The sequence below is a fragment of the Solanum dulcamara genome, chromosome 8 (assembly GCF_947179165.1).
Source record: "Solanum dulcamara chromosome 8, daSolDulc1.2, whole genome shotgun sequence".
NCBI classification, from domain to species: Eukaryota; Viridiplantae; Streptophyta; class Magnoliopsida; order Solanales; family Solanaceae; genus Solanum; species Solanum dulcamara.
In genome coordinates, this window is record NC_077244.1 from 78,228,779 (window position 1) to 78,243,826 (window position 15,048).

Consider the following 15,048-nt stretch of genomic DNA (forward strand, 5'->3'; position numbering starts at 1 on the left):
ATTGGTATTAGGTCCATCAAAATAAAGATGTATGATGATACGATACGCACAATCCAGGAGGCATGACATGTAAAAGACTTGAGGAAGAATCTATTGTCTTTGGGACAATTAGATGATAATAGATGTTCATATAAGACTCATGGTGGAGTCATGAAAATATCAAAAGGAGCATTTGTAGTGATGAAAGCAGAAAAACTTGCTGTAAATCTATATGTGCTTAAAGGTGAAACACACCAAGAAGGAGAAACATCAACTGCGTCAGCAAGTTCATTTAAAGAATCAACGATGATGTGGCATCATAAACTTGGCCATATGTCGGAATGAGGTTTGAAGATTCTTGCTGAGCAAAAACCTTTTTCTAGGGCTCAAAAAGGTTTCACTACCCTTTTGTGAGCATTATGTTACCAGTAAGCAAAATAGACTGAAGTTTAGCAGTTTCATTAGATCTAGTCCACTCTGATGTCTGGCAAGCACCGGTGGAGTTCCTAGGAGGAGAGAAATATTTCGTGTCCTTTATCGACAATTACTCCAGGAGAAGTTGGGTGTATCTAATCAAAAGAAAGGCAGATGTTTTTTCGATTTTCAAAGAGTTCATAGCGAGAGTGGAACTTAAATCTGAGAAAAAGATCAAATGTTTGAGGACAGATAATGGAGGAGAATATACTGGTGATGAATTTGACAAATTCTGTAAACGAGAGGGTATTAAAAGACATTTCATAGTGGCATATACTTCACAACAAAATGGAGTAGCAGAGCAGATGAATAGAACCTTATTTTGTGGATCACTAGGATAAACGTAGTAATTCGCGAAAGGGGCGGACAAGAGCTATATTGGCAACTATAGGATTGGAAAAACCATTCTGGGCAGAAGCAGTCAAAACCGCCTGTTATGTGATCAATCGGTCACCATCAACCGCAATTGATCTGAAAACGTCAATGGAGATGTCTGGAAAACCAGATGATTATTCTCGCTTACATATATTCGGAAGTCCTACTTATGTTATGTACAACACCCAAGAAAAATCGAAGTTGGATCCGAAATTCAGGGAATGCATTTTCTTAGAGTATGCTGATGGAGTCAAGGGGTATCTCTTGTGGGATCCCAATGTTCGCAAGGTGGTAATCAGTAGGGATGTTGTATTTATTAGTCGATACATGACTAATCCTGGTAGAGAGCATTGGAATACTGTTAAGAGGATCCTGAGATATGTCAAGGATACCTCAGATGTTGCAATGTGTTATGGAGGATCAGACTTTACTGTTAAATGTTATGTTGATTCAGATTATGCAGGTAATCTTGATAAAAGCAAGTCCACCACATGTTATGTGTTTACTCTTGCTGGAGGAGCTGTAAGCTGGGTTTCAAAACTGCAATCTATCGTGGCTACATCTACGACGGAAGCAGAATATGTAGCAGCTACACAAGCTAGCAAAGAGATAATATGGATGAAAATGTTACTGGAGGATCTCGGGCACAAACAAGAGAAGGTTGCTCTATTTTGTGACAGTTAGAGCGCTTTGCATCTTGCAAAGAATACGACATTTCATTCAAGGACAAAAACATATACTAGTTCAGTATCACTTTATTCATAAAAAGGTGGAAGAAGGTAGTGTGGATATTTAAAAAATTCACACTAACGACAATATAGCAGATATGTTTACGAAACCGATCAACAGTAACAAGTTTATATGGTATCGATCTTCTGTTGGCCTAGCAGAAACGTAACATTGGAGTAATTGGGTAGAAAGGATGGTGTGAAAACTTAATTGATTCTCAATTAAATCTTCAAGTGGGAGAATGCAAGATAGTCAAATACTACAAAACGCGTTTTGAATGCGCAGTCAAAAAGGGAACAAAATGCATTTTGAACGTGTAGTCAAAAAGGGAGGTGCAATACGCAGATTTTACGCGTTTCTAGTTTCCAATAATAGAGGGTCTCTTGCCCTCATTTAGATTATCCCACAAAAAAAAATACAATCCAAAAAAGTAAGAACACAAAGAGAGTTATACACCAAGATAAATATTGTAGTCTTGAGTGTCCTCTTTAGTGAGTTGTTCCTTTTACAAGAGAGAAATGTTAATTGTTGTTTTCTCATTGTATTTGAGAGCAGTGTAAAAGGGCAGCCCGGTGCACTTAAGCTCCCGCTATGCGCAGGGTCCGGGGAAGGGCCCGACCACAAGGGTCTGTGTACTCCTATATTATCATAGTAAGATCCTTCTACCCCGTGATTTTTTCCTCTACCTGTTTGAGGGTTTCCACGTAAAATTTTTGTGTCCAATTTATTTTTATTATTTATTATCATATCAAACTTTAGTTGTGAATTTGCTGGAATTATGGCAACGGGAACACTAGGTGTGAATAAGGAAGGCTGCTGATTTAGCAACTAAAAGAGTCGTGCAAACATAGGTGGACACATAATTATTGCTGAGATCAAGAAATTTGTTCCTGTAGAAATCTTATATCGTTTCATTTCTGTGAGAATTACTTTCCACTGAGATTGATGTAACGGATTGTAGATCCATAATATAAGCAGCATAAATTCCTGTTGATGACGCTTGAATCACCTATTCAATCAGAGATTTATCCTTCTTTTGGGGAATTAAATACAAGTGTTACTGGTCTAGTATTCTCCTAAAATAATGATTCTGAATAACAAAAAGAACTAAGCAATATGGATATGACGAAAAGTGATGACATTAAAAGATAGAATGTGTGTTCTGAAGTATAATCTTCAGTATAACATCGATCGCTTGTCTAACACATTAGCAACACTAAAGATGAGCAAATGCTAACATGTTGATATGATCAAGACTTTTATTCAAACAAGAAGCATTACTTAATTAATAGCCAGGCTGCTGGAAGCCATAGACAGTGAATCCTCCGTCAACTGCTATAACCTGTCCAGTGACATAAGAAGCAGCAGGAAGACAGAGATAAGCGACGAGGGATGAAACTTCTTCCACTTCTCCTGAACGCCCAAGAGGAGTTCTTGATATTAGGGCATCCAGAAATTCTTTATCCTTGAGCAGCTATGAATATAGAGCCACCAAACTATTAACAGCAGAGGTATTTTTGGATCAAACTATTAAAAAATGACACTTTTGTTCAATTTTACATACATTCCGTTTTCAATTTAAAATAAGCCTAGATCCGTCTTTGCTCTGATGGAAAAAGACTTATATAATCTGAGGCAGAATCAACAAGGAGGAGAATATTACATGTTTCACTAGGGGCGTGTTTATTAACCATGGTGCAACAGCATTAACCCGAATACCATGTTTTCCCCATTCGCAAGCCAGATTTCGTGTAAGCTGAATCATTCCCGCTTAATTTATCAAAGGAAGATGGTATGAGTACTAGGTAAAAACTTACGACTGATGTTTAATCTAAATGACAAGCATGAGTAGAGTACCTTTTGTTGCTCCGTAAATAGAAGTACCGGTGACGTGGACAAGACCAGCAACAGAAGACATGGAAACAATAGTCCCAGCTCCAGATGATTTAAGAAGAGGATGAGCAAGTTGACACATATGGAATGAAGATTCTAAATTTGTAGCCATCATATGTGCATATTCTTCTGCAGTATATTCAGTAGTGGGCTTCCAAATGTTTGTCCCAACATTGTTTATCTACATCAACAAGATAAGGCAATAGTAAATTTGGCAAAAAATACTATACTGTCTGAAAATTAAATGTTGATTTCCAGTGTTGTATCTCTCAATTTCACATTGGAGCAGCTCTTTCAACTTCTGCCTAATTATTCAAGAATCAGAAGTTGTCTGCCCGCCTAGAAGAGTAACTCGAATTGGTCTTTCTATATACAATACAACATCTGTTAAAAACGTCTCAATCCAAGAAAGCTAGGCCGATAGACTGTACAAATTCACATTGACAGGGGCGGATCCAGTGCTTCAGCTCAACCCATGTATAGATTTATATTTGAAAATTTACTCAAATTTACCAAATACTAGATTCGCTTGCCCAGAAGAGCAACTTTGATTGGTTTAATAGAGTATCTATTTACTATGTAACAATCAAGCAGGTTAGAACGATCAGCTATATGAATTCTCACTAACATGAACTGATCCAGTGCTTCGGCTCGACTCATGTATATAATTATATTAAAATTCCACTAAAATTTCACCAAACACTAGATCTACCTGCTTAAAAAAACAACTTTAATTAGTCCTCGATTTTGACCATGAATATAGCATCTACTTGCTACGTCTCAATCCAAGCAAGTTAGGCTACTATCCCCCATCCAATTTTAGGTCAATTCCCCTATACTATCAAAAAATGAGATTCTTCCCGAATTCGAGTTTGCTAACTATATAAATCCTCACTGACAAGGCCATAAGGGCAGATCCAGTACTTTGACTTGACATGTGTAGATTTACATGTAAAATCCCACAAAAATTTCAAGAAACATAGTCTCAATTAATCCAAGCAAGTTATGCTGATTAGCTATATACGAATTCTCACTGACAGTAGTGGTAGGGACAAAGGGGCGGATCTAGTACTTCGACTCGACGAATGAGAAGAAGATGGAATCATGGTACTCACAAGAATGTTGAGTTTCCCATCAAATTCAGAGGAAACTTTTTCCATGAGCTTCACTCTTTGGTCTCTACAAGCTACATCACATGCTGAGCCTTTTACTTGAATGCCTCTGCCTGCCCAGTCTTGCATTGGCTCATTAAGCTCCAATTCTGTCTTGGAACATGTGTACACTTTTGCACCAAGTCCAGCTAGCTCCTCTACAACTGCATGCCTAAGAAAAATAATACTCATTAAAGATTTAAGTTATATACATGAACAAATGACTAATAAAAATTGTAACGAATTTTTACACCATATCGTCGTTGGAAAATTAGATATTTAAATTAAAAAATTTTAGTACCCAATTCCAGAAGTGCCACCAGTGACAAGAGCAGCCAAACCATTAAGTGACCATCTGGAACTTTTGGCAAACGATGCAACTTTAGCCATTTGAGTTCTACTTCGAAGATATAGACTAGGTGTGTATATATTACTTTATAATACATATTAGCGAGAATAATTTATAAAACTTATATAATACAAGTTTTATTCATGGATATTTAATTTATCATATACTTTAATACACTTATAATACATTGTGTCAATTTCTTACCAAACAAGTATAATATATTTTAAAACACTTATAATACATTTATATTGCATGCATAATTCACTTTTAATACATAGTAGGTATATCATAATATTGTTATATATTGCTATAAATGGTAATAAATAAAAAGTATCGCTAAAATCAGTAATTATTTATTAAAAAGTGGTTTTTCTAGTAATTTTTCCTTAAAAAAATCATTATAGGAAAAGAATGTGCTTAGAAAGAAAAGAAAAAATATATTTATTTGAAAAAGAACATTTTTGAGTAATAATAAGGGTATTTTTGGGCCAAACTATTGAAGGCAAAAATATTTTTGGACCAAACTATCAACTAAAAAGATTTTTGTTCATTTCACATAATTTAAGAGCATTTTTGACCCTTTTCCGTAAAAATATTGGAGTTGATGATAAGTATAATTGCTATATTTGATAAAAAGATGTTACCAAGCATTTTTTTTTTCTAGACATGGCTATGATACCGTCATTTTAATAGTACAATACATTTACGCTTAAGAACCTTAAAAGGTGGAACTCGTCAAGTTAATATCTTGAATCAGCCTCTACTCGCTGACCATAACAAAAGGGTAAGTGGTGTAACAAATTTTTATGCCATCATTATAAAAAAAAAAAAAAAAAAAAAATCTTATACCCAATTCCATTAAGTGACAAGAGTGGCCTACCATTAAGTAACACCAACTGGAACTCTTTGCAACTTTCACCATTTGAGTTCTACATTTTTGCTGTGCTATTGTTTGTACATTATGTTTTATATATAAAAAAAGAAGTAGTACTTCACTTATTGAGTAACGTACTGTTTTATTTTTTTTCCATTAAAGTTGTTAAACAGTATAAAGTAGTACTAATAATATATATTTATGATTTTCAATTTCTTGCAAACTCCCAAGTGCAATTTGGATTTATTTTTTAATATTGGATTGATCTTTTTGAAGTTAAAGTTTTAAATTTTAAAAAAGTGATGTTATCAGTTTTTCAAGTGAATATTTTTGTTTTTAAAAGTTTTGGAGATTATGCTGGATTACTTCGTATTTATCCAAAATGTAGTTTTAAAAGTTATTCTCTCGGTCTCAATTTATAGGTAGGTGATTGATCGAGCGTGAGAATAATAAAGAAAACTTGTGATTTGATCAATAAATCGTCTTACTAAGATAAAGTGAGAAGTTCAAAGTCAAATTATTTCAAAATAAGAAAGCATGATATAAGAAAAACATGTTAGGTACATCTAATGATCTACTAGTCATTTTTTATTGACGGAAATTGAAGATGCTTTCTAACAAGATGCTACTATAATCTTGAGCAGAGGGCTAAAAGTTTTGGGTTTTGTTGAAATTTTCAACATTGCAACTTGGGAAGATTGAATTTTGTGTTTCAACAAGGTGATGGTGTTCGTTATAAAATATAATAGAGAATTACACGTTTTAATGCTTAAGCATGATGCTGCAGTCTCTAGTGTATTCGTTTTTTTGTTGGTGGAGAGCAAGTTTAGCTCTATATTGTATCCTCCATTGATATCTGACTCGATTATGAATTTCCAGGGCAACTTTCAAGCCTGAGTTTTGAGTTCTAACGCCATCTCTATGCTAAGAAACCTTTTAATTGGTCTCTATGCACCGATGATGTTGTCTTAGAGGGCATGCTTGGTTCAAGGTGCAAGAGGAAATCAGTCAATCACCTGTGAATTTGCTGCAATTATGGCAATGGAAACACTAATTGTGAGTAAGGCTGATGCTTTGGCGACTAAAGAGTCATGTAAGGATATGTGGACACATAATTAGTGCTGAGATCAAAAAGTTTGTTCCTGTTGAAATATTTTATGGTTTCATTTCTGGTGAGAAACGGATTGTAGATGCATAAGCTCAATACATTCTTGTTGATGACGCGCGCTTGAATCAGCTATTCAATCAGAGATTTATCCTTCTTTTGGGGAATTATACACAAGTGTTACTGGTATAGTATTCTCGTAAAATAATGATTCTGAATCACGATGACGAATAACGAAAAGAAATGAGCAATATGGATACAATGAAAATGATAAAAATCGACATTAAAAGATAAAAGTGTGTTCTGAAGCTTAATCTTCAGTAAAATATCGCTTGTCTAACACATTAGCTACACTAAAGATGAAAAATGCTAACATGTCAAAATGATCAAGACTTCTATTCATGATGGTTTCAACTGCAACTTGGAGCTAATACCATTTCAAACAACAAATAGTATTAATTAATAGCCAGGCTGTTGGAAGCCATAGGCGGTGAATCCTCCGTCAACTGCTATAACCTGGCCAGTGACGTAGGAAGCAGCAGGAAGACAGAGATAAGCGACGAGGGATGAAACTTCTTCCACTTCTCCTGAACGCCCTAGAGGAGTTCTTGATATTAAGGCATCCGAAAATTCTTTATCTTTGAGCAACTGTGAATATGGAGCCACCAAATTCATCAATGATCCAATATATATTACTCTACTGATAAATTAGATGGTAACAGTTTAAGACAAATTTGTGAATCTGTATTCTGAGCATTACTCTGTTAACAAATCAAAGTACATTTGACTCAAGTAGATGCATATACAAGATTTAAAGTCAGTGAGGGTATTTCTGGACCAAACTATTAACGGAGGACATATTTGTTCAATTTTGAATACTTTAACGACATTTTTGACCCTTTTCCCTTTTCAATTTGAAACGAGCCTAGATTCGTCTTTGCACTGATGGAGTTATCAGACTCGTATATAATCTGATGCAGAATGAACAGGGAAGAGAATATTACATGTTTCACGAGGGGCGTGTTTGTGTACCATGGTGCAACAGCATTAACCCGAATACCATCTTTTCCCCATTCACAAGCCAAATTTCGTGTAAGCTGAATCATTCCCGCTTAATTTATCAAAGGAAGATGTTATGAGTACTAGGTAAAAACTTACTCGCTAATGATGTTTAATCTAAATGACAAGCATGAGTAGAGTACCTTTTGTTGCTCCGTAAATAGAAGTACCGGTGACGTGGACAAGACCAGCAACAGAGGAGGTGAAAACAATACTTGCAGCTCCAGATGATTTAAGAAGAGGATGAGCAAGTTGACTGAAATGGAATGAAGATTCTAAATTTGTAGCCATCATATGGGCATAATCTTCGGCATTATAATCGATAGAATGCTTCCAAATATTTGTTCCAACATTGTTTATCTACATCAACATGATAAGGCAATAGTAAATTTGGTCAAAATTTTTAAAAATTATAGTCTGAAAATTAAAAATGTTGATTTCTGTAAAGGAAAAATTTCCAGTGTTGGATCTCTTAATTTACATTGGAGCAACTCTTTCAACTTCCGCCCAATTATTCAATAATCGGGAGTTGTCTGCCCAGAGCAACTCGGATTAGTCTTATTATTGATTTTGACCATTGAATCTCTCTATGAATACAACATCTATTAAAACAGTCTATATCCAAGCAAGTTAGGCTGCTAGACTGTACAAATCCACATTGACAGGGGGGGATCCAGTGCTTAGTCTCGTCTCATGTATAGATTTATATTAGAAAATTTACTAAAATTTCAACAAATACTAGATCCGCCTGCCCAGAAGAGCAACTCAGATTGGTTTAACATATCATCTGCCCACCTAGAAGAGAAACTTTAATTTGTCCTTTTTATTGATTGTAACCATTAAATCTCTTTATAAATAAATCATATACTTGCTACGTCTCAATCCAAACAAGTTAGATTGATCAGCTATACGAATTCTCACTGACAAGGCCACAAGGGGTAGATCCAGTACAATATTGACTTGACGCATGTGTAAATTTGTATCTAAAAACCCACTAAAATTTCAAGAAGTATTCCATCTGAAACCATACTTGTTATAAGTACAATAAATTCAGTGTAAAGAACATATATTAAAAAGTAACCCATAGTCTCAGCTATCCAAGTAAGTTAGGTTGATCAGCTATACGAATCCTCACTAACAATAGTGACAACTGACAAGGCCATAGGGGTGGATCTAGTGCTTTGATTCGACTCGTGTATTGTTATAAGGGTATTTTAACAAGAAGATGGAATTATGTTACTCACAAGAATGTTGAGTTTTCCATCAAAAGCAGAAGAAACTTTTTCCATGACCTCAACTCTTTGGTCTCTACAAGTTACATCACATACTGAACCTTTTACTTGAATGCCTCTGTCTGCCCAGTCTTGCATTGGTTCATTAAGCTCCGATACTGTCCTGGAACATGTGTACACTTTCGCACCAAGTCCAGCTAGCTCCTCTACAACTGCATGCCTAAGAAAAATAATACTACTTATTAAAGATTTAAGTTACATACACGAACAAATGATTAATAAAATTGTAACGAATTTTTATACCATATCGTCGTTGTGAAATTAGATATTTAAATTAAAAAAAAATTAGTACCCAATTCCAGAAGTGCCACCAGTGACAAGAGCAGCTAAACCATTAAGTGACCATCTGGAACTTTTGGCAAAAGCTGCACCTTTAGCCATTTGAGTTCTACTTTAATTTCTTGCTGTGCGATTGCTTTGAAGATGCTGTATATATAGATATATAGATAAATAGTTGCTCTAAAACATGTTAAACGTTTGAAGTAGTAATTTTAAAAAAAGTTAAAAGTGAGGCCCCTAGTTATATTTTTTTATAATAATATATAGTAGTACTTGTTAAGCAGTGGACGTCCATTTCTTTGTGTGGATCCACCACTTTTATCAGCACGATGCTCAACTTGTCTTCCTTTGTATCACTATAAATATGGCCATTATTTGCCATTATGAAGGAGAGAAGATATACTGCAATTCCTCTCCTTTTCTCCTCTGTTCTTCCTTTGTTATTCCTTTCTCTGTTATTTCTTGTGTCTTATTTTGTTGAAGCTAGTATAATTTTATAACACGTTATCAGCACGAGGCTCCAACTATTTTTAGAAGGTAACAAAAAGTGGTAAGAGTTTTATTTAAATTTATTTTCATAAAATGACAAATATTTCAAAACTTGAATTTACTGCTCTTGATATCTCTGGAAAAGGCTACTCATCATGGGCACTTCATGCCAAAATTCATTTAGAATCAATGGGTCTGGCAGACACCATAAAAGATGACAATATGGCATCCAATCAAGACTGTGCTAAAGCCATGATATTTCTCCGTCACCATCTTGACGAGGGGCTAAAATTACAATATCTCACATTAAAAGACCCCCTTAAATTGTGGAAAAATTTAAAAGAAAGATATGACCACTTGAAGTTGGTCATGCTTCCACAAGCTCGTCATGATTGGCTAAATCTGAGATTAATGGATTTCAAAAATATAACTGAATATAATTCTGCTCTGTTTAGAATTATAGCTCAGTTAAATTTATGCGGAGAAGAGATCACTGAGCAGGATAAACTGGAAAAAACATACTCCACATTTTCACCCGCGAATATGCTCCTGCAGCAACAATATCGGGAAAAAGAATTTAAAAAATATTCTGAATTACTTTCTCACCTTCCGATTGCTGAACGCCACAATGAACTATTAATGAAAAATCATGATAGTCGGCCCGTTGATTCTTTGGCCCTCCCTGAAGTGAATCAGACAAATTATAACCAACGAGAAAGAGGCCATGGCCCCAGTCGTGGTCGTGATCGTGGTCAAAGAAGAAATTTTAATCATGATACTCGGCTGGCACCGAGAAATAATCAGCATTATAAAAGGCAGGGTAAAAAGCCAAAAGCTTTACCGAAGAAAAATTCAGAAAGTGTATGTCATAGATGTGGAGGTGTAGGGCACTGGTCGCGGACTTGCCGGTCATCAAAACATTTGGTTCAACTATATCAGGCATCTTTGAAAAGGGTAGAAAATAACCCAGAGACAAATTTTATCTCTGAAGATAATATTGAGCCCATGCATTTGGATGTAGCTGATTTCTTTAATTTTTCAGACGAAAATATGAATATTGACAAGACTAATAATATGTAAATATTTTTTTTATCTATATTAAATATGATGTTTGTATTTTCCTAGTCAATGTAAATAAATAAAATTTATGTAATATACCATGTGTTAATACTTATTTTATTTCTTATTGAAGAAAATATAGAAATGCCTCAAATCCTGTTTGGATCAATGATAAATCAAGAGGATATTTGTGTAATTGATAGTGGAACAACTCATGCTATTTTTAAAGACGAGAAATATTTTTTCAATTTGCTTAGAAGAAAAGCTAATGTTACTACAATATCTGGTAATTCAAAAATGATTGAAGGCTCTGGAAGCTATAATTCTGCCTAAGGGGACAAAAATTGTTATAGAAGATGCACTATTTTCTTCTAAATCCCCAAGAAACTTGTTAAGTTTTAAAGATATCCGCAGAAATGGATATCATGTTGAGACACTAAATGAAGTGAATATTGAATATCTTGGTATAACCAAGAGTGTCTCAGGCCAGAAATATATGTTGGAAAAATTATCAACTTTTTCCTCTGGCCTATATTATGCAAAAATCAGTGCAATTAAAGCACATATGGTCGTAAACCAGAAGTTTACTGATCTAAATAAATTTATGTTATGGCATGATCGAATAGGTCATCCTGGATCAATAATGATGAGACGAATTCTTGAAAATTCAACTGGACATCCGTTAAAGAACCAGAAGATTCTTACAAATGATAAATTTTCATGTGCTACTTGTTATCAAGGCAAATTAATTGCCAGACCATCGACCCTGAAGGTTGGCATCGAATCTCCTGACTTTTTAGAGCGTATACATGGAGATATATGTGGACCTATTCATCCACCTAGTGGATTGTTTAGATATTTTATGGTCCTAATAGATGCATCATCTAGATGGTCTCATGTGTGTTTATTATCATCTCGCAACCTGGCGTTTGCGAAGTTGTTAGCACAAATAATAAGATTGAGAGCGCAATTCCCAGATTATCCAATTAAGACCATTTGCCTTGATAATGCTGGAGAATTTACATCCCAAGCTTTTAATGATTATTGCTTATCAATTGGGATAAAAATTAAACATCATGTTGCTCATGTTCATACTCAAAATGGCCTTGCAGAGTCATTTATAAAGCGCCTACAATTGATAGCAAGACCTCTACTAATGAAAATAAAATTGTCAATTACTGTTTGGGGTCATGTTATCTTACATGCAACAACACTTGTACGTTTCAGACCGATACATTATAATAAATATTCTTCGTCACAATTAGTATTTGGTAATGAGCCAAATATAGCCCATCTACGAATTTTTGGTTGTGCAGTATATGTGCCTGTAGCACCACCACAACGTACAAAGATGGAGCCTCAACGAAGGTTGGGCATATATGTTGGGTTTGACTCACTTTCCATAATTCGATACCTTAAACCGTTGACTGAAGACTTATTCACTGCTCGATTTGCAGATTCTCCGTTTGATGAAATAATTTTCTCGCAATTTTGATCCACGTATCCGCACATGTGAGCAGGAGGTCCAGAAGATCATCCACTTACAGAAAATAGCAAATAAATTGCCAGATGCATTTACTGATTTGAAAAGGATAACTAAGTCACATATCCCTGCAGTGAATGTGCCTATCCAAATTGATGTCCCAAAAGGACCATCTACTAGTATCATAGCTTCTGAATCCCAAACACGCCTGAAGCGTGGTAGACCATTGGGATCAAAGGATAAAAATTCTAGAAAGAGAAGTGTGAGAAATAATAAAAATGATACTACATAAGAACCTCCTAAAGAAGGTCAAAATTTGAGTAATCCTGATATTCCTGAAGAAATCAGTGAGCCCGAGACTCAAGTGAATGAAGAACTTTCAATAAGTCTATCGGTGATGAGATAAATCTAGATCGATCGAAAATTACGGTGGATAATGTTTTTGCATATAATATTGCAATTAACCTCATACAAGATAGTGAAAGTCTTGAGCCTAAATCCGTCAAAGAATGTCAATGTAGATGTGATTGGCCAGAATGACAAAAGACAATTCAATCAGAATTAGACTCACTTGTTAAATGTGAGGTGTTTGGACCAGTAGTCCAAACCCCTGAAGGTGTAAAATCAGTTAGTTACAAATGGATTTTTGTGCAAAAACGAAATGAGAAAAATGAAATTGTAAGATACAAGGCACGTCTTGTTGCACAAGGATTCTCTCAAAGACCCGGAGTCAACTATGAAGAAATATATTCACCTGTTATGGATGGAATAACTTTTCGATATCTCATTAGTTTTGTTGTACATAAAATTTTTGATATACATCTAATGGATGTTGTTACAGCTTACCTTTATGGTTCACTTGATAATGACATTTACATAAAAATCCTAGAAGGATTAAAATTGCCTGAAGCATGTAAAAAGTCTCGGAAAATATATACTCAATAAAATTGCAAAAATCATTATATGGTCTAAAACAATCAGGACATATGCGGTATAATCGCCTCACTGAGTACTTAATAAATGAAGCTATATAAATGATGTCATTTGTCCATGTGTTTTTATAAAGAAAATGGAATCAGAGTTTGTTATACTCGCCGTTTATGTTGATGACATAAATCTCATTGGAACCCCTGAAGAGGTCCAAAAGACGATTGAATATCTAAAGAAAGAATTTGAGATGAAAGACTTTGAAAAGATAAAACTTTGTCTAAGTCTGCAAATTGAACATTTAGCAGACGGGGTCTTTGTCCATCAATCTACCTACACTGAGAAAATCTTAAAACGATTTAACATGGACAAAGTACATCCATTAAGTATGATTTTTCGGTCACTTGAACTGGACAAAGATCCATTTCCACCTCCAGAAGAGAATGAGGAACTTCTTGGTCCTAAAGTACCATATCTCGGTGCTATTGGTGCACTTATGTATCTTGCTAACGCAATCTGATATAACATTTTCTGTTAATTTGCTGGCAAGGTATAGTTTATCCCTAACGTGAAGACATTGGAACGGTATCAAACATATTTTGCGATACCTAAAAGGTACCATTGATATGGGTTTGTTTTGTACTAACAAATATTGTGCAAACCTTATTGGTTATGCAGATGGAGGTTATTTATCAGACCCATATAAAGCTCGATCTCAAACAGGCTATCTATTTACATACGGAGGAACTTCTATATCATGGCGATCTACAAAGCAGTCTATTGTTGCTACTTTTTCAAATCATGCTGAAATAATAACAATTCATGAAGCAAGTAAAGAATGTGTGTGGTTGAGATAGATGATACATTTCATCAAAGAAAGATGCGTCCTGAAAAATGATGTCAAAGTACCCATAGTTATATTCGAAGACAATGCTGCGTGCATAACTCAATTAAAAGGTGGCTTCATAAAAGGAGACAGAACGAAACATATTTCACCAAAATTATTCTTCACACATGATCTCCAAAAGAATGGTGATATTGATGTACAACAAGTTAGTTCGAGTGATAATCTTACATATTTATTCACAAAGGCATTACCAACATCAACTTTTGAGAAGCTAAGATATAAGATTGGAATGCATCGTCTCCACAATATCAAATGAAGTTTTCATCAGGGGGAAGTGAAATACGTGTTGTACTCTTTTTCCCTTAATCAGGGTTTTATTCCACTGGATTTTCCTGGTAAGGTTTTTAATGAGGCCGCACTCAGAACGTATTATCAGATGTATGTACTCTTTTTCCTTCATTAGGCTTTTTTCCACTAGGTTTTTTCTAGTAAGATTTTAACAAGGCACAACATTTATGGGTGTTCAGGATAACTATGTATATTGTTTCTTGTAAAGTTTTTAATGAGGCACATTACACGTGGATAGTGTTATGAAAGGACAAAGGACAAAATGTAGTGGATGTTCCACTTTGTGGGACCCACTTAAAAATAAAATATTGTACTATCCCTTAACCTCTTAATTCA

General features: G+C 34.9%; 2 protein-coding genes across 2 annotated transcripts; both read right to left on the reverse strand.

Moving 5' to 3' along the window:
- Nucleotides 1-2,680: 2,680 nt before the first annotated feature.
- Nucleotides 2,681-4,991, reverse strand: LOC129900842 (tropinone reductase homolog At5g06060-like). The gene is made up of 5 exons (XM_055975920.1): nt 4,903-4,991; nt 4,566-4,773; nt 3,415-3,631; nt 3,221-3,327; nt 2,681-3,031 (listed from the first exon to the last, which is right to left on the reverse strand). Exons 1-5 carry the CDS (start codon nt 4,989-4,991, stop codon nt 2,843-2,845), a joined length of 810 nt encoding a protein of 269 aa, XP_055831895.1. The 3' UTR covers nt 2,681-2,842.
- Nucleotides 4,992-7,158: 2,167 nt separating this feature from the next.
- On the reverse strand, nt 7,159-9,704 carry LOC129900844 (tropinone reductase homolog At5g06060-like). The gene is made up of 5 exons (XM_055975922.1): nt 9,573-9,704; nt 9,233-9,440; nt 8,132-8,348; nt 7,934-8,040; nt 7,159-7,577 (listed from the first exon to the last, which is right to left on the reverse strand). Exons 1-5 carry the CDS (start codon nt 9,659-9,661, stop codon nt 7,389-7,391), a joined length of 810 nt encoding a protein of 269 aa, XP_055831897.1. The 5' UTR covers nt 9,662-9,704; the 3' UTR covers nt 7,159-7,388.
- Nucleotides 9,705-15,048: the final 5,344 nt, after the last annotated feature.